At 44.5% G+C, this 22,314-nt stretch overlaps 1 protein-coding gene across 1 annotated transcript in view; it reads left to right on the top strand.

The window, feature by feature from the left end:
* LOC149865658 (ADP-ribosylation factor-like protein 8B) overlaps positions 1–10,956 on the top strand; it is a 31,575-nt gene extending 20,619 nt beyond the window's left edge. The window contains exons 3-7 of the mRNA XM_090042167.1: positions 2,272–2,345; positions 3,592–3,685; positions 6,216–6,283; positions 8,537–8,607; positions 10,715–10,956. Coding sequence (XP_089898293.1) covers positions 2,272–2,345; positions 3,592–3,685; positions 6,216–6,283; positions 8,537–8,607; positions 10,715–10,764 — 357 coding nt within the window. The 3' untranslated portion in view covers positions 10,765–10,956. The remainder of the gene's footprint in view (positions 1–2,271; positions 2,346–3,591; positions 3,686–6,215; positions 6,284–8,536; positions 8,608–10,714) is intronic.
* The last annotated feature ends 11,358 nt before the right edge of the window (positions 10,957–22,314 follow it).

Raw genomic sequence — 22,314 nt, 5'->3', positions numbered from 1 at the left:
CCACAGGAGGTCATTTAGTCCAACCCTTTGCTCAAAGCAGGACCATCCCCAGCTATTTTATCCCAGCCAAAGCTTTGTCTAGCCAGGTCTTAAAAACCTCCAAGGATGGAAACTCCACCACCTGTCTGGGTAACCTGTTCTAGTACTTTACTGCCCTCCAGTAGGTTACAGATTCAGGCTCTCTTGCTTGTCCTCCTTTACCTTCAAAACTCTTGTATTTTGAGCTGCTTGTTAGTCCAGTTTTAATGGGGGTTGTGTGTAAAATGTCCTCAGCTAGCCTAGTATGTTGCTTGGTGATTTAGAGTACTTTCCTAGGAAATGGGAGATGCAAGTCCTGCAGGCTGAAGGCGTATGAACCAGGTCTCCCAAGGTTTGGGTGAATGCTATAACTACTAGACTATTAAAATAGTAACTATTAAAAGGTGGTCAGCGTCACATCACATCACATCACTTAAGTCCTGCTTCTGTAGGCACCTACCCTAAGAAGAGGACCCTTTGGACCCCATGCTGACAGAGTTGCCCCTATCTTTGTTTAGACACACCTCTTACTGAATTCAGTCTTCCTGACTTAGCTTTGGAGGCACCTGTCTCTCCACATTCGCTGTATAGGGAGCCAGGGTGCCTATCTCTTTTTCTCTGAATCTCCCTCTTGGGGTCAAGCAGCTAAATTTTAAGAAATGTGGAGACTTAATTGGAAGTGCATAATTTAACAAAGTGTGTCTACACTGTAATTTAGTCACCCCAGACATGGTCTCTAGTCAAAACCTGGAGATATCTGTATTAAAAACCTCTTAGTTGCCCCCTGGAAGCAATCCAGTCTGCATCTGGAAGCTGTCATGGACCATGTCCAGACCGGTGTGGCCATGCAGCACATGGCACTGAAGACGCATCTGTGGCACTACATACCACAAATTCAGATGTTCTCTGCGCTGCAAAGGAGCAGAAGGGGTGGTGGGGGGAATCCCCAGGCAAAAAAACCCAGCAGAGCAATGCACCTGGGGGCAATGCACACTGATCAGAATTGGAGCCTGGCTTGTTGGAGCCACTTTCCAGCTGCTGGCCAGGCTCCACATGGCACGATGGCTGCTGCTGCAGCCCTTGAAGACCCCCAGGTAAGGCTGTTGAGGCCAGCACAGCACTGGCTTCAGTCTCTCCTACCCCACCCGGGGTAACCTGCGGCATGCCAGAGGGCATGTGGCACAAGTGTTCCCTGGGAACAACTAGCGGTGGCACAAAGTGCACCACTGATAGTTGCCCCAAGGAACCAAACATTCACACACATGGATGCAGCCATGAGCATCATGGTCCAAGTTTAGCTCCCCCATAGCCAACACCTCTTTGCTTTGTGTTCAGAACTCATCTGAACATCACAAACACAGGCAACCTACCAGCACCTGGCTTCTGTCCATGCGCTAAGCTGTTTTTACTGCCAGCAATCAAAGCCAAGCACAAGAGGAGGAAGAAGTAGTAGGTTGAATGATTCCTAGAAGGGCAGTACCCTTAAGCAGAGTCCTTCTAAGAATCAGTCTGCCCACTTCTTGTCTTCTGTGTTTGGCAAGCAGCTGCAGCAAAGTAATACAAACATGGAAGGGCAGCTTGTGTGTCTTGGGCTACTTAAGGATGACCCTTACTATTGATCCAAAATAGTCTAAACATAATCTAAGGGGATATTTTGGATGTTTATCTAATATCTCAGGCCTGTAAACATGTTAAGTAGCAGTTTTGATGAAATAAGTGATTAAATTTAAGTTTGTGAATATGAGTTAGCAAGGCAAAGTGATTGTTTCAAACTGTTAATTTATGAAGTAGAAGACATGCATATTCAACTTCTTTTTTCCCTTTCGGTTTTAAGTTCAGATCTTATCACTGAGATTGCTACTTAAATTTTGCAGTCAACTGATTTTCTTTCTGGGGTTGATGATCTAGACCTTCGTGTTGTTAAAAGGTTCTCTAGTGAGCAAATCTGAAGGCTATTGAGATACTAGAGATAATCATATTAAGCTGTCTTTATTCTGGTTTACACTCCTTCCCACTCAACTTGTTTTCTGTTTCCTTTGATTTTCTTTTTTTTATACCACTGGACAATTAATGTATTCTCTCCTTTGGTATCCTTAACCCTACTACAAACCCTACTATTAAGAATGTTGTAACTTCTTAATATGACTATGGTGCTATGTCCTGATGGTAAATTTTAAATTTAAGTGAGAAATCTTTGTCCTTATTATCCAGGTACACAGAGTAATGAAGGGTGTTTATATTTCTGGTTTCCAGGTTTGGGACATTGGAGGACAACCAAGGTTTCGAAGCATGTGGGAACGCTATTGCAGAGGAGTCAATGCAGTTGTGTAAGCTTGCTTGTGTATCTCTTAAAGATATGATTAAATATAGTCTTTTAATATTGATTCATTTTACTTTCAGGCCACACTATCTCCATCATTTGCCTCCTCCACATATATATGATAGCATCCTGGCATGGTGAGGTGTTAAGCCTATTGTGGAAAGTTTAATATAAAGGGGAAGCTTAAAATGTGGAGTAGTCCTTTTTAGAAGCTGATAAACCCAGGGAATTCTCTGGTTTAGGAAGTAGAACTCCATAGAAGTATGATTTTAGACACTAACATGAACGTCATTTGGGTAAAGTTGAGACCATATTGCTTAGTGTAGTGGTTCTTGTTCTTACACTGTTGTCACATTTAGGAGGGTGTGGGGATTTTTTTCTGTCATTGTCCATTGAAAATTATATCAAAGTATTAGAATCGTACATAATTATAGAAACTGGGGCTTTGATCCAGAATTCTTTGAAATCTGTGATCTTTAAGTAGATTTTGAATCGAGTCCTGGATGGAGAAAGCCTGCTTAATTATTCATTTAGTCCCCTAACTGTCACAAAGTTATTCCTTACTCTTCAAATATTCTTGGAGAACCCCACTATCACGTGCATATTTTTCCGAGAGTGTCATGACAGAAAGTTGTGTCATGACATATCCATTTGACTATTACTGTTTAGTAGGGGGCATTACTTTGGCAGGGGCAGGCACTTATTTTGGGCGGAGGGCTGCTTACTGAGTTTTGGCAGCCTTCAAGGGCCGCATGACAGGCAGCCAGGGGCAGATGAATATTAATTTTTTCTAAATTTTTTTAGGGGCCCCATGGGCCGGATAGAATGGCCTGGCAGCATCCAGCCCACAGGCCACATTTTGCCCACCCCTGCTTTATGGTAATAGAGAATAATACTGCACTTCTGCCAACTGAGAAGAGTATTAAAAACTCTCTATTAATTTGTTTAGATCTGGCAAGTGATTCAGTAATAACATCTGGCACACACATGGAATATTTTACACATGCAGCATCCCTTGTAAGAGATCAGTTACATTTTCCAGAAGGTTTCTAGCTGATGTCTGTTTCTGCTGGGGTGGTGTTTTTTTGACGGGGTGGGTTACTTATTCTTAATTACATGATTTTTACTCTCCAAGAATATCATAAAATAATATGATCAGTGAAAGAGCAATATATCTGATGCATTTAAAATATTTTTAAAATATAGCTTTCTGTGTGCAGTAGGAAAATTATAAGTAATGATTTCACATTTAGTTACATGGTGGATGCAGCAGACTTAGAAAAAGTGGAAGCTTCAAAAAATGAACTGCACAACTTAATAGACAAGCCACAATTACATGGAATCCCAGTAAGTGACTGCATTTTTGTATTGATCTCATGTTAATGTTGACCTATGTATGCCTAAACTCAGTAAATTTCAGTGAGAATTAAGTGTCTGACTTCTTCAGGCTCTTTTGAAAATATCAGCCTTGCAGTGCTCAACATTCCTGTTATGAAAATTGTCGTGATAGTTTTATACAAGGGTGTGCGACTTATCCTGTAATATCCATATCACATTTATATGTTTTGCAGTGTAAGGGTCGAGTTAGATTTGAGCCAAATTAATTTTATGTAAGGCATTACCAGATGGTGATAACTGAGCCTAATCTTATAAGGTAAGCCAAAGAAACTGCGAATTTGAAGAACCTCTGTGACTATCATGGTGATCCTGTCAGTCAGCGAGAGAGGCAGGTGATTAGGATTGTGGGAAATGTAGTTCCGTCAGGGATGCTGGCCTAACGGAAAGAATTGGGAAATAGTCCTCCAGCTACAATTTCCATGAAGCAGTGCTGCCCAGTAAGGAAGTTCACTCAAGTCAGGTTGTTTAGCTGCTTTAAGCCTGTATTAACCATGGCTAGTAAGATTTTTTACATATTGTGCCTCTGACATGAAATTTTTTAAAATTTAACCAAAGTTTCCGAAATTGTAGTCTCAGTGCTAACTTTGAGTTAAAACTAGTGTTGGGAACCCTTGACCTAGTGACCCAGATGTTGGTGACAAAATCTTAATATGGGTAAGATGCATCTTTGGAGGAATTGGCAGGCTTTGAATGTCAAGTAGTCCTTTGTTTCTACAGATTTTACAGGAGATTTGGGTGCATTCTGCCAAATCAGAATATAAAAACCTGAAAAAAAATGCAAAAGTAAATTTGTTCTCTTACAGGAACTTGAGTTTGGTAAAGAACAGCGTGAGCTGCTGAAATACTGTTTAGTCATTAGGGAGGTGGAATGAAATGTTGTTTTAATAGAAGTAATGAGCACTTTTAGCATAGGTTATTTTCAGCTTTAGATCCTCCTCCAGTCTTGGTACTCAGCAAATGAAGGCACAGGCTTATCCCATAGCAACTGTTACAGGAAGGAGAATCGATGGCCAGATCCATCATAACTATTTGTCTGGCCCCTGCAAGTATTGCCTAGCTCCTGGGTGTTTTCTTTAGGCACATACTTTCAGCTAAGTAAGGTCAGTGACTTATGAAAGGGCTATCAAAAGAAGAGCCAGCTGGGAGGGGTAGACAGGTGACTAATCATTACTGAAAGTAATATGAGTCAGACCTGAGTATTCTGATCTTTCCACCTCCTGACGCAATAAGAATTCAGGAGATAACTGACCTTAACTTCAAAGGCTCACAGCATATTGTTGTGCCAATAGGCACCAATTAGGAGAGTGGCGGCAGTTCTGTAGTCAAGATGCACAGACAAAAAGCTAGTTTTTCACATACTGTTTTGCCTCTCCTATTTGCCTTTTCTGTCTCCTCCCCTCATTCTCATTAGTTAAGTTGTTAGCAGTGTATACGTGAAGTCAGCTTAATTTTGTGTGTTCTAGTATTGAATTCAGTTGACCCAGCTAAACCATCGTGGTCATTTTCAAGTTGCAGTTATGTGGTTTTCTTTTTTAGCTATTATTTTATAGAAATTAACTAGTTTTGAACTTCTCTTTATTTATTATACTTATTCTTGGCATTATAGATTTGAAGGTAGCTTTATTAAGCTGACAAAGATTGCTAATTAATTTTAATATGTTAATGATCCGTGGTGGCTGTAGAATAATCTTGACTTTAACTCACAACTGAGATGCACATTAAAAGCAATAGTGCAACCATAATTTCAAAGACACTCTCCATCTCTGACTATTTTGTAAAAACTATAGAATATATTTATCTAATGTTAAGTTATAACATACACTGGGTATTCTTTATGCCAGTGGGGGCCATCATTTTTGGCAGACGTAGTACAAGTATCCCCACATTCCCCCCAGAGTGTCTTTCCCCTGCTGGATCTTCTGCTCTGTTATCTGCTTCCTACGCTCTATTCTCACCCAATCTGCTGCTCTGCTTTCTGCTCCCTACTCTCTATGATCTGCTGCATCTATTGCTGCTCGTTCTGCTGCCTGCTCTGTCTGCTGCTGTGCTGCCTGCTCCCTCACTGATTTGCCATGATACATGTAGGTTGCCCGTGACACAACTTGGTCACCCCTGTTTTCTGCAGCATGTTCAAAAGTATCTGTTTGTTAGTGTTTTCATTTCTTACCTAGTTGGCTTCTATGTGGGATAAGGAGAATGAACCACAGGCTGCTATTTGGGGTGCTCCTTTTTTAGAGTGCTTATCTTGAAACGCTTTAAAATGACAGGTGGGACTTCAGCACTGTGTGATACTTTATGTTATCTCCAGTCTTATGCTCTAAATTAGAAGTTATTTTTGCAAATGTAGCTTACCATGTTTTAAATAATTAAAAGATAAGAGAGTGAACCCTTTGATTGTAGATTCTTAAAAGTAAATGACAAAGTTTATATGTTTAAATGACAAAGTTTATATGTCTGGAAAATGCATTATTTATCTTAGGTGTTAGTCCTTGGAAATAAAAGAGATCTTCCGGGTGCACTGGATGAAAAGCAGCTAATTGAGAAATTGTAAGTAGCTGGCCTATCTAAAAAATTGGTGTGCTCTGAAAATCAGTTTTCCAAGGAAAAATAATTCAGTTCAGGGCAGTAACTACCCGTGACCAGATTTCATTTCATTGTCTCAGATTCTCCACTTCTGAGTGTACTGACATCTAACACAGCAATCTTGTTTAATGGTTCAACAAAGCAGTGTCAAATTTTTCTTTATTATTGTTTTAGTCATATAAATTGTTTCAGCTATCCTATTCTCCCATCAGTGAGGATGTAACTATTGTAAAGAATAATGTTCTCACTTGCACTATCCAGAGTGTTTTGTAGTGGCAGTTTTATGCTTGACTGGCATTAAAATAGAATAATTTGAAACTACTGTCTCTAAATTTAAGCAATTCAATTATTTTTGGCATGCAACCAAAGTACATATTTCTGGATTACCGAAATTGCTTCAATTAATACGTTTTGTAATAGCAATCTCCTTCTGTACAATAGAGTCGAGTAGTAATTTTGCCCAATATATTTCTGTGCATCAGACCACATCATTTCAAACACTGGGATGTAGCACACGTGCATGAGAAGACAGGCAATTTCGGGGACTGGGTAGCAGATCCAGTCACTCCCTTTCAACATGCCAGAACATGTAGAGCTTGGGATCGCAATCCTGGGTTCCATCTGCACCAGCAGGTTGAAAGCCATGTACAGTGCAGTCTTGCCTGGTGTTACCTGCCACAGGGCTCTGCAAATGCCAGGTGGGAAGTGGGAGGAGTTAATGTGGAACACCTATAGGTGGTCTGTATTGTGCTTTAATTTGAATTTGTGGCACATTAAAGCTGTGCTATGCAGCCTTATGTTGCCAGCACAACTTTAAGCTAGCCAGTGCTGGGGGGAGGTCAGCAGCTCTTTGCACATGGACACCGAAAGCTGCACTATGCAGCCCAGTGCTGGGCTGCATGGCGTAGCTTTAAACTTGCCTCAGAATTGCCAGCACAGGGGGGCACATTGACCTGAAAGGAATGGGGATATGATGGGATCTCAGGAATCATCTCAGATCCCCAAAATTGCATGTCCCATCATGCCAGATACCAAACCTCTGGCATGGCAAGATGGGGACGCTTGGGATCCAGGATAAAATTCTTCAGGGGTGGCAAAGTCTGGCAAGCACCCCTTGCCCATGTCACTGTAGCCAGTTTCCATGGAGACCCCAGGAGCAGCAGGGCTGTGATAGCATGGGGCCAGGGTTTCCATGGAGACCAGTCCCAGCAGCTCTAGCAGGGCAGGGAGCTGCTCTGGGGTTGGGATGTTGTGGCTGTGACAGTGTGGTTGGAGCCGGAGCAGAGCTGTGATTCACACCCCAGAGAGGCATGTGCAGGCAGGAGATCACGGCTCTGCCCTTGCTCTGGACCATGCTGTCACTGCTGCTGGGTGCCAGCCCTGGCCCCGGAGCAGCTCCCTGCCCAGCCGTGTGCCCTGCCAGCACTGCTGGGGCTCATCTCCATGGAAACCCTGGCCCCGTGCTATTATAGCCCTGTTGCTCCTGGGGTCTCCATGGAAACCAGCTGCAACAATGTGGTCAGGTGCTACTGGGAAATGGATTCCAGCCACCAGCTGGATCCAACATTTTGCCCACCCCTGCTTTAGATCCTCCTACGTAAAACGAGGAAAATATAACTTCTGTCTTTCACAAGATGACAACATCAGAATTTGTGAAGTGCTCAGAAACGGTGGTAGTGGGGGCCATATGAAATGTAGAGTCTTCCCCACCATACACAGTTGTATTAACAGATGTATCGGAATCTTATTTCGGCCACCTTAATTCTCAATAGAGTAAACTTAGCATGATGTGGGGAACCTCTCTGGGATTAATATTGTGCTTCTTTAAATTTAGTTTTAAAATGTTACAATTCATAAAATCATTTTTTTTCTGATGCAAGAAAGTGAAAAGAGACATTTTAAAGAGAGGGTCTCATCTCCCAGTTGCTAATAACAATATCAATTGGATGCCTATGTTTTCTAATTTGCCCTATTACACTGGCTTAATCAGAAATCTGAGTTTTGATGTAATGACTTTACAACCTTTTAAATCTCTAGGACTTTAAAAAATTCACTTACAGGGAGCAATAGTAAATTTCTGAAGTTGCTTATCAGAGGCTAGAATTTGGCCCTCTGAATACAAAATAGCAAGCATGTAATTAAATGGATTGTGTGGAAAATGCTTCGGTCAGGTTTTGTGGAGTAATAAAACTACTTAATGGAATTTTCTTTCTATAGAAACCTTTCAGCTATTCAAGACCGAGAGATCTGCTGCTATTCTATTTCCTGTAAAGAGAAGGATAACATAGGTAAGCATACAATTTTTACAGTGCCTTCTGTATGTGACATGTTGAGATTTTCAAAAATTTTAATGAGGATTGAGCATCCAACTCCTTTAGGTACCAACAGAAGGTGACAGTGGCTTGAGGAGGACAGAATCAAATTGCATTTAGGCCCCCTCTACATGTTAACGGTATTCTGCAGTTAACTGGTTAATTGTGCAGTTACCTTGAGACCAGCTACAAGTGCAAAGTAGCTATGACACCATAAAAAAACTCCAGCCAGCTATAAAGTTAGACTTTGAAAATGTGTATTAATGTTATAGCTGTTTGATATCAAGCTTTAATTTTCATGTGTAGCAGGATGTATCCTGCAGATGGGACCCCCATGTGCTGTGCGCTCCCAGCCACAGGGGTGCATCATGCTTAGCTGTGGCTGGCAGTCTGGCAACTGCCAGAGACTCTCAGCTCCACCAGCTGCAGACTCTCTGGGTCCCAACAGTATCCTATAGAGTGTAAAAACTGCAGAGGAGCTTCAAGCCATGGAGGCACCCCAGACACCCCTGTGACTGGGAGATGCAGCTGCTACAATCTCCCAGCCTTAGGGGTGCGTGAAACCCCTGGGGTAAGGAGATCACTACTACAGCAGTCTCCTTGCCCCAGGGGTTTCTTGCACCCTGGTGTGGGGAATCACCCCAGCAGCCCAGCCACAGGAGGAGCAGTGGGTGTGCCTGTAGCTGGGATCCCCTAAGCTGAGGCTACACCCAGCTGAGAGAGCTTGCTTCTTGCTGGTTCAGGGGCATCCCAGGATCAAGGTCCCCCTGCACTAGCAATAAGGCACAGTGGGATCTAATGTGTGATCCCACACGCCTCCTGCCATGCACGTGTGTCATGGCAGGAGGTGCAGTCATGTATATTGTACGTTAGGTCCCATTGTGCTTTTACTTGGGTGTGTAGAGGGGGCCTTAGGAACCTAAACATGGCTTAAGTGCCTTAGAGGTAAAATAGAATTTAGGCCTTGGTGTGTACTGAATTGAGAGGTGGCTTGTTCCATTTTGAAAGTGAAGACAAGGCATAACTGACTTCCTCTGTGGTGTTAGTTAGTAGCATTTCTATTTGGAATCTGAGTATTTGATTCTGCCTTGATTTAACTACAGTCCAAATCACTACAATCACTTTGTGTCTTTTATCCGTATTATTTAATGACCTTTAAAGAATGAAGCCATCTCATCGTTATATCCTTACTCAATTTAAATCCCTAGGCTCCTGCCCTTGTTTTACATATACCCTTGTCAGTTGGTCAGCCTCCACCAGCTCTTTTCCTAGATGCTATATCCTGTTGTCTTTTTCTGTCATTCTCCACCAACCATAACCTTTCTCACCGGTTGACTTGTTGCCTATATGCTGGTTTTGTACAGTTCAGGGCACTGTAGGGATACCCAGGCTAACTCAGTGTGCTAGCTTGAGTGCTGTAAATCATCAAGCTGCAGCAGCAGAGCCCCAGGACGCTTTACCTGGACTGCTGCTAGTACCCCAGCTCTCTTGCTTGGAGCTAGCTCAGGTATTGCTACATAGTAGCCGCATCTACATGAGTGGTAGACCCTGCAGTTGGTACTTGCTTATACTTTTGCTACTGCACAGTAGCATTGACAGACACTGTGTGGTGATAATACTGCTCAGTAGTAATGAATAGTAACAATATTAGCTTTCTTAATTGTTCCAAATCTAGCTTTCAGTCTGTTTGCAGTACCAGGTCTGTTTTCTTGTGTAATGATCAGGTCTGCAGCACTGTTCATGGATTCCTGTCTCAGTTGTGATTTCTAGTCACACTTATTTAATTCCTGTCTGGACTTTACAGTTCTCTTTTTATGTTCATGTTAAATCTTTGCTTTTTCCAACTGTATCTGCTCTGTGACTTAAAGGACTTCATTTTCCAGGTTGTCAGTTATCACTTTTCATGAGCTCTAAATTCATGTAATTAAAATAGAACAAAATAAAAATCCAGCCCTGAAGTAAATTTCATTTCTAAATGACTAGAAACTATAACATGTTGAGTTTTTTATTACAGTCTAGTAACATTCTCTTATGCCTTAATATTTTTCAAAAATTGTGTTGTTTTTTTTTTTTATTCTTGCAGACATAACATTACAATGGCTTATTCAGCACTCCAAATCAAGACAGTGTTGAAGAAAGCTTTTCCTGAAAATACTTTTCTTTCAAAATCATGCTGATCCTCAGCTGCTATACACTACTGAAAGGATAAAAGCAAAACTGCATACTACCAGGACTCACCTTGACCAGATTCATTAACAAAAAAAAAAAAAAAAAAAAACTTCAGTGAATTAGGGCCTTTAAAAATAAATCCAGATTTTATCTGTCTGTGAGATTCCTACACGCCTTAATATGGGACTGAAAAAAATCGGTACTTTTTCTGAGCTGAAATCTTTTGAGTTTATGCATGTGAATTGTCAAATATTTAGTAACACTTTTTTTTAATTTGAAGCTGAATAAACTGCTCAATTGAAACTGATGTGACTGAAGTTTCTGCAGAAATGATATAAATATCGGCACAACGTTTGTAGAGTTAGGGCTAGTTCTGCTCACACCTAGGTAGGATTTAGGTAAAATTTAAGCAAGGCCCAACTGCAATAGCAGTGCAATGAACAGTAGGCACAAAACATATTAGGTGCCATGTATACATTAGTTACTTCTGTTTTGAACTGGATGATTGCCTAGTCATTTATAGATCTTGAAGATATTCAGAAGATATCCATTTTGAGCCCCTAGATGACTAACTTTTGCCTAAATTTCATTGTGATAGTTTGGTTCTAGGGAGGTTCATATCCAGTACCAATCCCAGAGGCTTCCCAAACTATTAGGTGTTCTAGGAGCCTCCCTAATGTCGGGGAAAACCGAAGGATCGGGCCCCAAGGTCACGGTGGGCCGGGGTGGCAATTAGATACGGACAGGTGGGATTAGCGGCGTAGAGTCTGGAGTTAGGGACTCGGAGCGGATTGAGAAAGAACAGGTGAATTTATTTGACTTACGCTTCAGGCGTAGGCAGAAAGGTCTTCAGTTACAGTTTTGAAACACAAACAAACAATTAACAACAAAGGGGTCTGTTGGCCCACGAGGTTCAGTCCGAAAACTTAGTCCCAGGGCTGGTCAACAGCTCATAAATGGGGATCACAAATAACAAAACGAACTGTAACACGGTGATGATGAACCGCGTGACGCCAGTCCACAGCAATGGACAAATCGGGTGGTCGAATGAGAAAGCTGAGGTCAGGAGCCAGAAGATGAAGCAGCGGAGACGTCAGTTGGAGGGATGAGCAGAGTCGTAGATGGTGAGGAAAGCCGAGGTCGATGATCCAGAACCGGGTTAAACAAAGTCCAGAGGGTGATCCGAAATCGTAAGCCGTTAATCAGTTCAAAAGGTAAGTCAGGAGCCAGATGATCATAGTCAAAAACCGCAATGCAACGAGTAATACGAAGAACTAAGCCACGGAGCCAAAGGAGGAGATCAATAGGCCTTGAAGCCTGACTCAGAGAACAGTCCCTGCAGCAGCAGCCTCTGTCTCTAGTCCACGCAATCTCCCCTCACATACCAACACACCACACACACTACTACCCCGAGGGAGGGGCTCACAGAACTTTTATATCAATTTGGTAGCCAATCAGCGTGCTCTCCGCAGAGAAATTTCTAGTCCGATTACCTCATGTCAGGTTCTGACTGAGCATGCTCTCAGGAGCTGACACAATCTGAGCATGGGTCTGTGGGGAAAGTAGGTCAACAATGATTGACAGCTCCGCAGGTCACCCAGGGGGCAAGGACTGGGTGAGCCTTGGAAATTTCCACTCACAGCTTCAAACCACGCATGTCAGTTTAACCTCTTCTGTACTGGCAGCATACTCTCAAAAAATTTCCATGACACCTAACAGCAGCAACATTAAGGTGAGTATAACATGCAGCATCCATGGTCACAAAAAATTGGCCAGTTATGGTGCTGACATCCATCATTTTCATAATATCCTGGTTAGTGCACTTATGGGATACCTGGGGTTATAGTCCATCTTTAAAGCATGAGAGATGCCATGCTGGGTAAGAACACAGTGGCACAGAATGGATGAAAAGAGAGAGAGTATTTATGCCAGGTCTATCAAGACTCATCTGTCCCCTGTCCTTATTTTCCTTCAACTTCCAGCACTTAGAGACTTAGACAGTTCTAATTTGGAGCTTGCACCCATAACTATAAGAATTAATACCTGCTTATAGACCCATCATACAAGAACCTGTTAAATTGGTTAAACTGTCAGCTTCTATAACATCTTGTGACAAAAATTTCTATAGATTAATTGCATGTTGTGTGAAAAATAATTTCCTTTTGTTAGTTTAAACCTGCTTCCTAATAATTTCCTTCTGAATCCCTTAGTTCTGGTATTGTGAGAAATGGCAAATCCCTATTTTCTTTCTCCACACCATTTATCAAGGATTATATAATCGTGGCACCAGTGACACGGCTTGGAGCGCTCCCAGACGGGTCATGAGGTGCTACAGGGATTTGGGAGCGGGGCTAAAGGGTCTGGGGGCACAGGTGGTGTTTTCTTCAGTCCTCCCAGTCTCGGGATATGGGCAGAGGAGGATCCAGGTAGTCAACCAAAGACTGTGGCGCTGGTGTCATTGGGAAGGCTTTGGCTTCCGTGACCACAGCCCGCTCTTTGGCAAGAGAGGCAGCGAGCTGCTGAGAAGGGATGGCCTCCACCTCTCTCCACTGGGGAGGAGGCTTTTCTCAGCCAGACGGGCTGACCTGCTCCACCGGGCTTTAAACTAAGCCTGCTGGGGGATAGGGGGACTACTGCCACTGCTGGCCCACTGAGCAACCCTTGCAAAGTCAGCAGGCCAAGGCACTTAAGGGAGCCCACCCCTGCCCCAGCCATGGTACAATCTGTGGGCAAAGCAAGAGCCCCCAAGGGGACACTTGCCTGCCTGTACACAAATGCCGGGAGCCTGGGGAATAAGCAGGAGGAACTTGTCTTGCTTACAAATAATTCTGATGTCATAGGGATAACAGAGACCTGGTGGGACTCCACCCATGACTGGCCCATGGGTATAGACGGCTATACCCTGTACAGGAGAAATCAAGTAGATAAAAGGGGTGGGAGTGGAACTTTCTGTTAAGGAAAGCTATACAAACCTGCAAGCTGATGTTGGCAACCAGGGTGGATGACTGTAGGCCCTCTGGGTTAAAATCTGTGGGGAACATGGCACAGGGGACACAACGCTGGGAGTCTACTACAGACCTCCCACCCAAAGTCAAGAGCTTGACCAGGAGTTGGCCTGGGAAATGGCTGAGGATACATGCTACAGGACCATGGTTGTCATGGGTGACTTCAATTACCCGGACATCTTGTAGGAGGATCACTCAGCAAAATCTGAGTGGTCGCAAAGCTTCCTATCACGCATGGATGACCTCTACCTGACTCTAATCGGTGATCGATGGGAAGCTGGGTGACAGTGACTGCAAGCTGATCACCCTCACCATCTGCCATAAAGCTGGCAAGTCAGTCAGCAACACGGAAGTCCTTGACTTCAGGAAAGCTGACTTTGACAAGCTCAGGAGGCTTGTCAGTGAGGCTCCAAGGGACCACAACCCCAGGGGGAGGGAAGTTCAGGAAGAGTGGTTGGTCCTCAAGGGAGTGATCCGCAATGCATAAGCTAAGTCTATTCCATCTTGGAGGAAAGGCAGCAAGAGGGCACAGCAGCCCCCCTGGCTCTCCAGGGATCTAGAGACGGTGGGAACTAGCACTATAAGAACTGTTCAAAGTGTGGGCATACAATGGATTTATAGAGTGGCATAATAAATTTTCTGTTTTGTTGTCAAGCACTTAATAATTCCTAACATTTTGTTTGCCTTTTTGACTGCTGCTTAGCATAGGGCCAATGTTTTCAGAGAATTATCTACAATAACTCAAGATAGCTTTCTTGAGCTGTAACAACTATTGTAGAGCCCATCATTGCATATGTGCACCATGGGTCATTCTTTGGGGTGAAGTTATATAGTATACTTAGACCATACTAAGGGCACTTGAAACATAAGCATCTGCGCATTAAGGCTTGTTAACTTATGGTAAGTGTCCTCTGAATATCTTCATGTTATACTATGTCAGTCAACAGTTAACTATGGGCTGTGCTACCGAGATCATGTTCGCATAAGTTGAGTCTGCTTCTTGGAATGAAAACAAGTAATTTGCAGGTCTCCAGCAGCCCAGGATGCACTACTTCCAGCCCCCTCCCTCTCCCCAGAGAAAGGATAGAGCCCAGGTGTCCTTGCTATGCCCTTGCTTGCTAGCCCTCTAGTGGCAAGTCAGAGCTGTGCAGGCAAGGAATGGTATTAGACCTTTACATGTGACTGCTCACAGCACCTTGGGTGCCCGTAGACATGTGTTGGAGCAGACTCAATTAATACCAGACTCGTAATAATTACTGTGTTCCAGCCAGTCTCTGCATCTCGTATATCAGCGCCCCACGCTTCAAAATGGTGTGGTGAGGGCCCTTGAAGTAAAGCTTGTTGAATGAGCTTTAGTTCGAGTACTCCTGCTGCCACTTTGAAGCATGGGGACACTGATACAGGAAAGGCTGCAGCGTTTTAATTATAGTGGGTCTTAGAACCACTCTAATTAAATTGTTACCGCCCCCTTCCCCCCCCAGCACATGTTGAAGTGCCCATTCCGATTTTAACACCATTTAATACTATGCTGACTGTTTAACATTTAACATTGAACTGAACATTACTGAATTGAGTATGGTCTAAGTGTAACTTGTAACTTCACCCTCATATGTGATGTGAAAATCGCGGTTCGTTTCTCGGGAGGCAAAAAAAAACCTTCAGCCACAGACACACTCTATTAGCAACACAAAAGGTATATATTTGCAAATAGGGTCAGAGAGTGAGACAAAAGATCAAACACTCTGCTGCCCCCGAGGGAAACTGCCCAGCTGGCTTTATCCCCTCTCTCCTGACCACGTGTGCAGAAGGAGGAACTTTTACAACTCATTTCCGGTTCATACAAACATATTTGTAAACATGTCGCTTCATACGTCCCATGTGCATTATAATTAACTACTTAAGTATGCGGGGCGGATAGGCTTAATATGTATTAGGTTATTGCGCATGGGCAGACCATTTTTGAGGTTATAAGAGTCTGAAATTTTTCTTGCCTCAAGGTTAGAACTGTAATCTACTTTTATCTGCATGAGAAAAGCTGAGGAGTATATGCTTTACTGTAACAAAGAGATAGTAACTTTGCAAAACAAAGAGGGAGTGATACTTAATACAAAGGGCCTTTGGTAGTTTTCCCTTCAGTTTCCAACCCCCCCTTCCCTCTCCCATTAAGGAGACAAGGAGGGCTAGCAGCTGTGTTTTTTTTCTAAATCTGCTATTGATAATGCATTTTTAATAATATTTCTAACAATCTCCCCCCTCGAGATGCTTTCTGATCTTTACTTCATTTGGGCATATCAAGATAATTACGAGGAATTTTTCTGAGGACCATGACTTTTGCTACAGTCTGTGCTTTCAAAGGAACTGCTGCGACCTGCATTCCTTCTACTGTAGTGGTTATCAATCTAGTGAGACAAGGAATAAGGCAAGGGATAAAAATCAAACCAGTCAGAGCACACAAAAGCACAAATCCTACTTTTTTCCACCAGGGTCCTCCAAATAATTGAAACCACCAGTCTTTACTCCACGTGGGTTCCCACGTTTGTATTGGTACATGGGCTATTTTCCTAATCTCTTTGGCAATCTCTAAGACTGCTTTTCCGTTGTCGTCTATTTGGAGGCAACAATTAGAAAGGTTGAACTTTCCACAGACTCCGCCATCCTCTGCGAGTAAATAGTCTAGAGCCATTCGATTTTGGTATATGGCTTCCCTCATCTGGGAACTTTGTCGAGCCAGCAACTCGAGAGCAGTGGCAGTCTGGTTAGTAATTACTTCCAAGACGGCCTGCAACCGGATGATTCTATTTAGCATATAAATTGGTGTCCGGTAACCCCAACTTCCATCATTAGCCCATGTAGCTGGTCCATAATACTCAATAATCCTCTGAGGAGGCCACTCATCCTCCTTCCACTTTTGGGAGCCACCCTGTGTCAAACTTACATCAATACTTCTCTTGGCTCTTTTCCAATCATCATACAAAGAGACTCCCAGCTTATTTCCGACCTCAGATGGTAACAAAAAGAAAGATGGTACAATTACTCCAACATAGCAGGTTCCTGTCCACCCTCGTGGTAGTACTGTATAGGCTTTCCTTCCACAAATCCAATAATGTCCTTTCAGGGCCCTGTTTTCCCCTCCCAAGGCTAGGGGGTCACGGCTGTGGAAAAGAAGGGGATAGTATTTGTTGCCCGTCTGCCCTAAAGGGTCAGTGTAATAGTTACTCCGTTTAAACTGACATTTCCATACGCCATCTTTATCCCTATACTCGCACTTGGTTATTTCATTTGTGTCATTTAAGGCACTCCAATATGTATTAAACTTTGCCACCGTGCCATTCGGGTGTACCCATTTCCAACTATAGACATAGGTAAATCGTTCACCTCGGGTCTTTTCATATGCCTGACATCTGGTAGGGTTAGAATCGAAAGGCACTATTCTTGTCTTTTTGGTCTGTTGCATCTGCGGGGAGATTGGGATGCTAACAGCAGAATTCCATTGATCAGCATACTTGGTGCATATTTGGGCCCATTTCAATGTCCATGTACACTGACTATGTCCCAAACTTCTCCCTATACCATTACTGCTAATACAGTACTCTCCTAATGCCACTTGGGAAAGATCCCAGCTGTGGTTTTCATCCCATTCTTGACCAGTACTCTTAACATCCGCCTTGTCACTGACCAACCATTTTGGGGCCAAAGGAAAAGCCCTCCAAGGCCACTGTTCTCTGGCCTCTTGGAGCCCCCCACAGGCCCAGCAGTTGGTAAGATTAAAAGTACCTGCAATTCTTTCCATCATATCAACATACAAATTTGTCCCTGGGGGAGCAATTTGGGAAAGCGAGGGTGTGAGCCACCGGTTAAGGCTGCTCAATTCTGCTCCTTTCATTATGCAGATAACAACAAGGCACATTAAGATTCCCACCATATTTTCCCTTTTACTTCTTGTCTAATTTTCTGAGCTTTGATTAAGCCGTCTCAGGCGCACTTGGACATCACCAGTAGGTTCACAGCTCCACTTGCTGGCTTCTTGTTCCGAAGACGACTCAGCTTCCGGAGTGAGTTCGTCTTGGGAGATGTTGTCCTCTGACGCTTGTGGATGTCGTTTCACACGGGTATGGTGTATCCAACGATCATGGCCAGTAATCTTTACAGCGGTGTGGGTTGTTAGAAGTACCTGGAAAGGGCCACTCCACCTCTCAGTCAAAGGCTCCTTTTTCCACCGCTGCACCAAGACCCAGTCTCCCGGGGAGAAGTCATGTACCGGTACGTCTAAAGGCAGGCGCTGAAAGGAGGCTGCATACCTGTGAAGAGAAAACAAGACAGACTGCAAGGCAATAACATACGTATGAAGCTCACTATTACCTAATTCAAAAGTTACATTCTCTCGCATCCCAGGAGGTAAGACTCGAGGCGGCTTGCCAAACATAATTTCATATGGGGTCAATTTGAGGCCCCGTCGGGGAGTGTTTCGAATGCAAGTAAGAGCTAGCGGCAATGCTTGAGGCCACTTAAGGCGTGTTTCAATACAGATTTTGGTGAGCAAAGTCTTTAAAGTTCTATTCATGCGTTCCACTTGTCCTGAACTCTGTGGTCTCCATGGTGTGTGTAGTTTCCAAGTCACCTTGAGAGCTTGTGCGACTTCTTGAACCACTTTTCCCACGAAGTGTTGTCCTTGATCCGACTCAATGGACTCAGGCAGGGAATACCGGGGAATGATCTCCTGTAATAAATACTTCACTACTGTAGCTGCAGTGGCAGTCCTGGTGGGCCAAGCCTCGACCCAACCAGAGAGCTGGTCTACCATGACAAGTAAAAACCCGTGATGTCCGGACCGTGGGAGCTCGGCAAAATCAATCTGCCATGCCTGTCCAGGGTACACTGCCCAGGGTCTACCTCCCATTGGCACAGGGGGTTTCCTTCGAGGGTTTACTTTCTGGCATGTGATGCACTTGGTAGCAATGCGCTGAGCTTCTACATATAGCCCTGGGGCTACTGCTTGGCGGATCATTAGATCACCCATGGCCAAACCTCCCATATGGGTTCTTGCATGGAGCTGTTGCAGCACCTCCCGAAGCAATGGCCTGGGTATCATGACTTTCCCTCCTGGTACTATCCACCACCCCTGGGAGTTCTTTTCTGCACAAGCTTTCTGTGCAAATTTATCTTCTTCAGGGGAATACTGTGGGACTAAATCCTGAACGTATGGCCATATGGCATGGGACATGGCCTGCTTGGATACCTCTTCCGCTTCTCCCCCAATAAATGCAGCTTCCTTTGCTGCTGCATCAGCCTTTGCATTTCCAAGCTTATGCTTTTTCTCAGCAGCCTTCCCATGGGCCCGCACATGAATGACTGCTACCTCTTTAGGCTGGTGGAGTGCCTCTAGTAGTTTGATAATCTGGGGGCCATTAGCAATCTTATTCCCAGAGGCAGTAATGAAACCCCTTTCTTTCCACAATAGTCCGTGCGCATGGACTGTAGAAAAAGCATAGCGAGAGTCAGTGTATATATTAACCCGTTGGTCTGTCCCCAGCTGTAATGCTCGGGTGAGCGCAGTGAGTTCCGCGGCCTGTGCCGACCATGAGCTCGGCAATGACTCCCTCCATACTACCTTATCCAAGGTTACCACTGCACATCCTGTTCGTCTTTTCCCATCGATGACAGAGCTGGAGCCGTCCACAAAGTATTCAACATCTGGGTCTTCAATTGGGTCCTCAGCAAGATCAGGTCGCACCTGCGTGGTCTGATTCAGGACCTCAAGGCAGTCATGTGTCGGTTGCCCTGGCTCCGGCAGCAAGGTTGCAGGGTTTAAGGCTGTAGTATGTCTGAAAGTAAGTCCTGGATTAGAGAGCAAAAATATCTCATACCGTGATTGTCTGGAGGGGTTAAGAAATTTCCCTCCCTCAGTCCCTAGGATCTGGGGAACTCCATGAGGAGTGAGTATTTCCATATCCGCACCCATGACTATCTTCTGGGCTTCTTCAACAACCACTGCTGTGGCTGCCACAGCCCGAAGACAGGCTGGCCACCCGAGTGCAACTGGATCTAGAACCTTTGAATAATATCCCACGGGTCTCCAGGTCGGGCCCGATGGCTGTGTCAGCACCCCTGATGCAACCCCTCGATTCTCATGAACATACAGTCGATATGGCTTTTTACTGTTTGGGATGGCTAAGGCAGGGGGCTGGGTTAATGCTGCCTTCAGCAGATCAAAAGCATGCTGCATTTCTTTATTCCATTTCCATTTAGTGAGACTCTCCTTAGTCAGGGATTCGTACAGTGGTCTAGCCTTCCCACCGTAATCTGGTATCCATAGTCGACAGAACCCAGTTAGCCCTAGGAATGCCCGCAGTTCCTTGGGTGACTTAGGTGGGGTTAGACCTTGAATCGCCTGTATGCGATCTGCACTCAGGGCTCTGACTCCTTTTGAGAGCTTATATCCCAAAAATGTGACTTCAGGCTGACATATTTGGGCTTTTTCTCTAGAGACTTTATATCCTTTTTTCCCCAGAGTGTTTAGGAGTGACCTGGTGGCTTCCTCACAGAGCTGCAAGTTTGGGCTTGCAACTAGCAGGTCATCCACATACTGGAGGAGAGTCACTGCGGGGTGTGATCCCTTCCACTCCTCCAAGTCCTTCTGAAGGGCAAGTCCGAAAATATGGGGGGCTGCTATAAATCCTTGTGGAAGAACTGTCCACATGAGTTGGGCTTTATGGAAAGTATCTGGATCCTCCCATTCAAAAGCAAACAATTTTTGACTCTCTCGGTGAAGGGGAATAGAGAAGAAAGCATCTTTCAAATCTAGCACTGAAAATATTTTAGCTTCCCCCGGTACTTGTGTCAAGATCGTGTGAGGGTTCGGGACTACAGGATGATCTGAAAGGACCTTCTTATTTACAGCTCGTAGGTCTTGGACCAGTCTGTATGAGACCCCATCTGCCTTTGGCACTCCAAGGATGGGGGTGTTATAGGGTGAGGACCCTTCCACTAGCCATCCGTATCTCTTGTATTTCTCTATTAACGGCTTGAGTCCAGCTCTGGCCGCTCGGCTGAGTGGGTACTGCTTTACCCGAACGGGCCCCTCCCCATCCTTGAGTACGATCCTTACCGGGGAGACGAACTTAGCTCGCGCAGGGGTTCCATCAGCCCATACCGAGGGGTCTACTCCGGTCATGTGATCTTCTGGACTTACTGCAGGGCATCGGTCCTCCAGGAGAGCCATCTGATAGTTCGAGCTCTGCTTGACAGGTAGCTGGACCACCATCTGATTGTCTCTGAAAAAGATCTCAGCTTGCAATTTTGTGAGTAAGTCCCGCCCAAGGAGTGCAACCGGGCAACTTGGAGAATACACAAAGGAGTGCTCGAGCAAATGGTCCCCCACCTTGGTGAGGAGTGGTTTACAAACAGGGAGTCGGGTTTGCATTCCCTCAATCCCTTCCACAAGTACATGCTGTTCACTAGTTCCTGCACAGGGGGGTTTTTCTGGAATCATTGAAAATGTAGCCCCAGTATCCACCAAGGCTTCAAAGTTTTTGCCACCAACCCTAATGGTTACCATGGGATCTTCTCGGGCTCCAACCCGAAGGGTAGTGGTCTTAGATCCCTGTCCCCTTCATTCTGAATCCTCACCCTTGTCTTCTGCCCGCATGAGGTGACCTCTCGGTTCCCCCTCTCTCTTCTCCTTCAACTTCGGGCATTCTCTCTTCCAGTGTCCTTTCTCCTTGCAATAAGCACAAACATCTGCTCCCACTCTTTCTCCCTTCCTCTTCTGTATCCCAGCCTTTCCAGGGTTCCCTCCAGTCATAGCAGCTGCTAGTGCTGCCATCTGTCGCTGAGCCTTTTTATCCTCCTTGCGCTCCTGCACTTGCTCACGATTCCCATACACCTTATATGCAATTTCCACCAGCTCTGAAATCGGTTTCCCAGCACCTCCCTCAGTTTTCTGTAACTTCTTACGGATATCAGCAGCAGATTGACCAATAAACATAAGATTTACCATACACTGGTTATCTGGGGCTTCTGGATCCAGATCCGAAAACCTGCGAAACGCCTCATACAGCCTCCCAAGGAAAGCTGAGGGATCCTCCTCTCTTCCCTGTCTCACTTCATACAACTTAGACAGATTGGTAACTCGAGGCACTGCCTTTCCTATTGCTTCCACTATAATTCCCAGATACCGTGCACTCAGCTCTCTGCCCTCTGCAATATGATTATCCCATCTTGGCTCCTCTACAGGTATCACGCAGAGTACGACTAGCAGCACCTTCTGACTCAACTCTAGCCATCGCAATACGTTCCGCTGTCCCCAACACTAATCTCCTCTCCTCCGGGGTTAGGAGGGTCTGGAGCATCATCTGGACATCAGCCCAAGTGGGTCGATGAGTCTGCCCAATAGATCGAAACAAATCCCTCATCTTTTCAGGGTCTTCACGAAAAGAGGGGCTCTGATTCTTCCAGTTAAATAAATCTGAAGTGCTAAATGGGGTGTAGACAAAAGTTGCAGTGCCTCCTT

The sequence above is a fragment of the Crocodylus siamensis genome, chromosome 4, assembly GCF_052110815.1.
Source record: "Crocodylus siamensis isolate JL-2025a chromosome 4, ASM5211081v1, whole genome shotgun sequence".
In the NCBI taxonomy this organism is placed as follows: Eukaryota; Metazoa; Chordata; order Crocodylia; family Crocodylidae; genus Crocodylus; species Crocodylus siamensis.
This window is presented reverse-complemented; position numbering and strand designations above follow the sequence as displayed.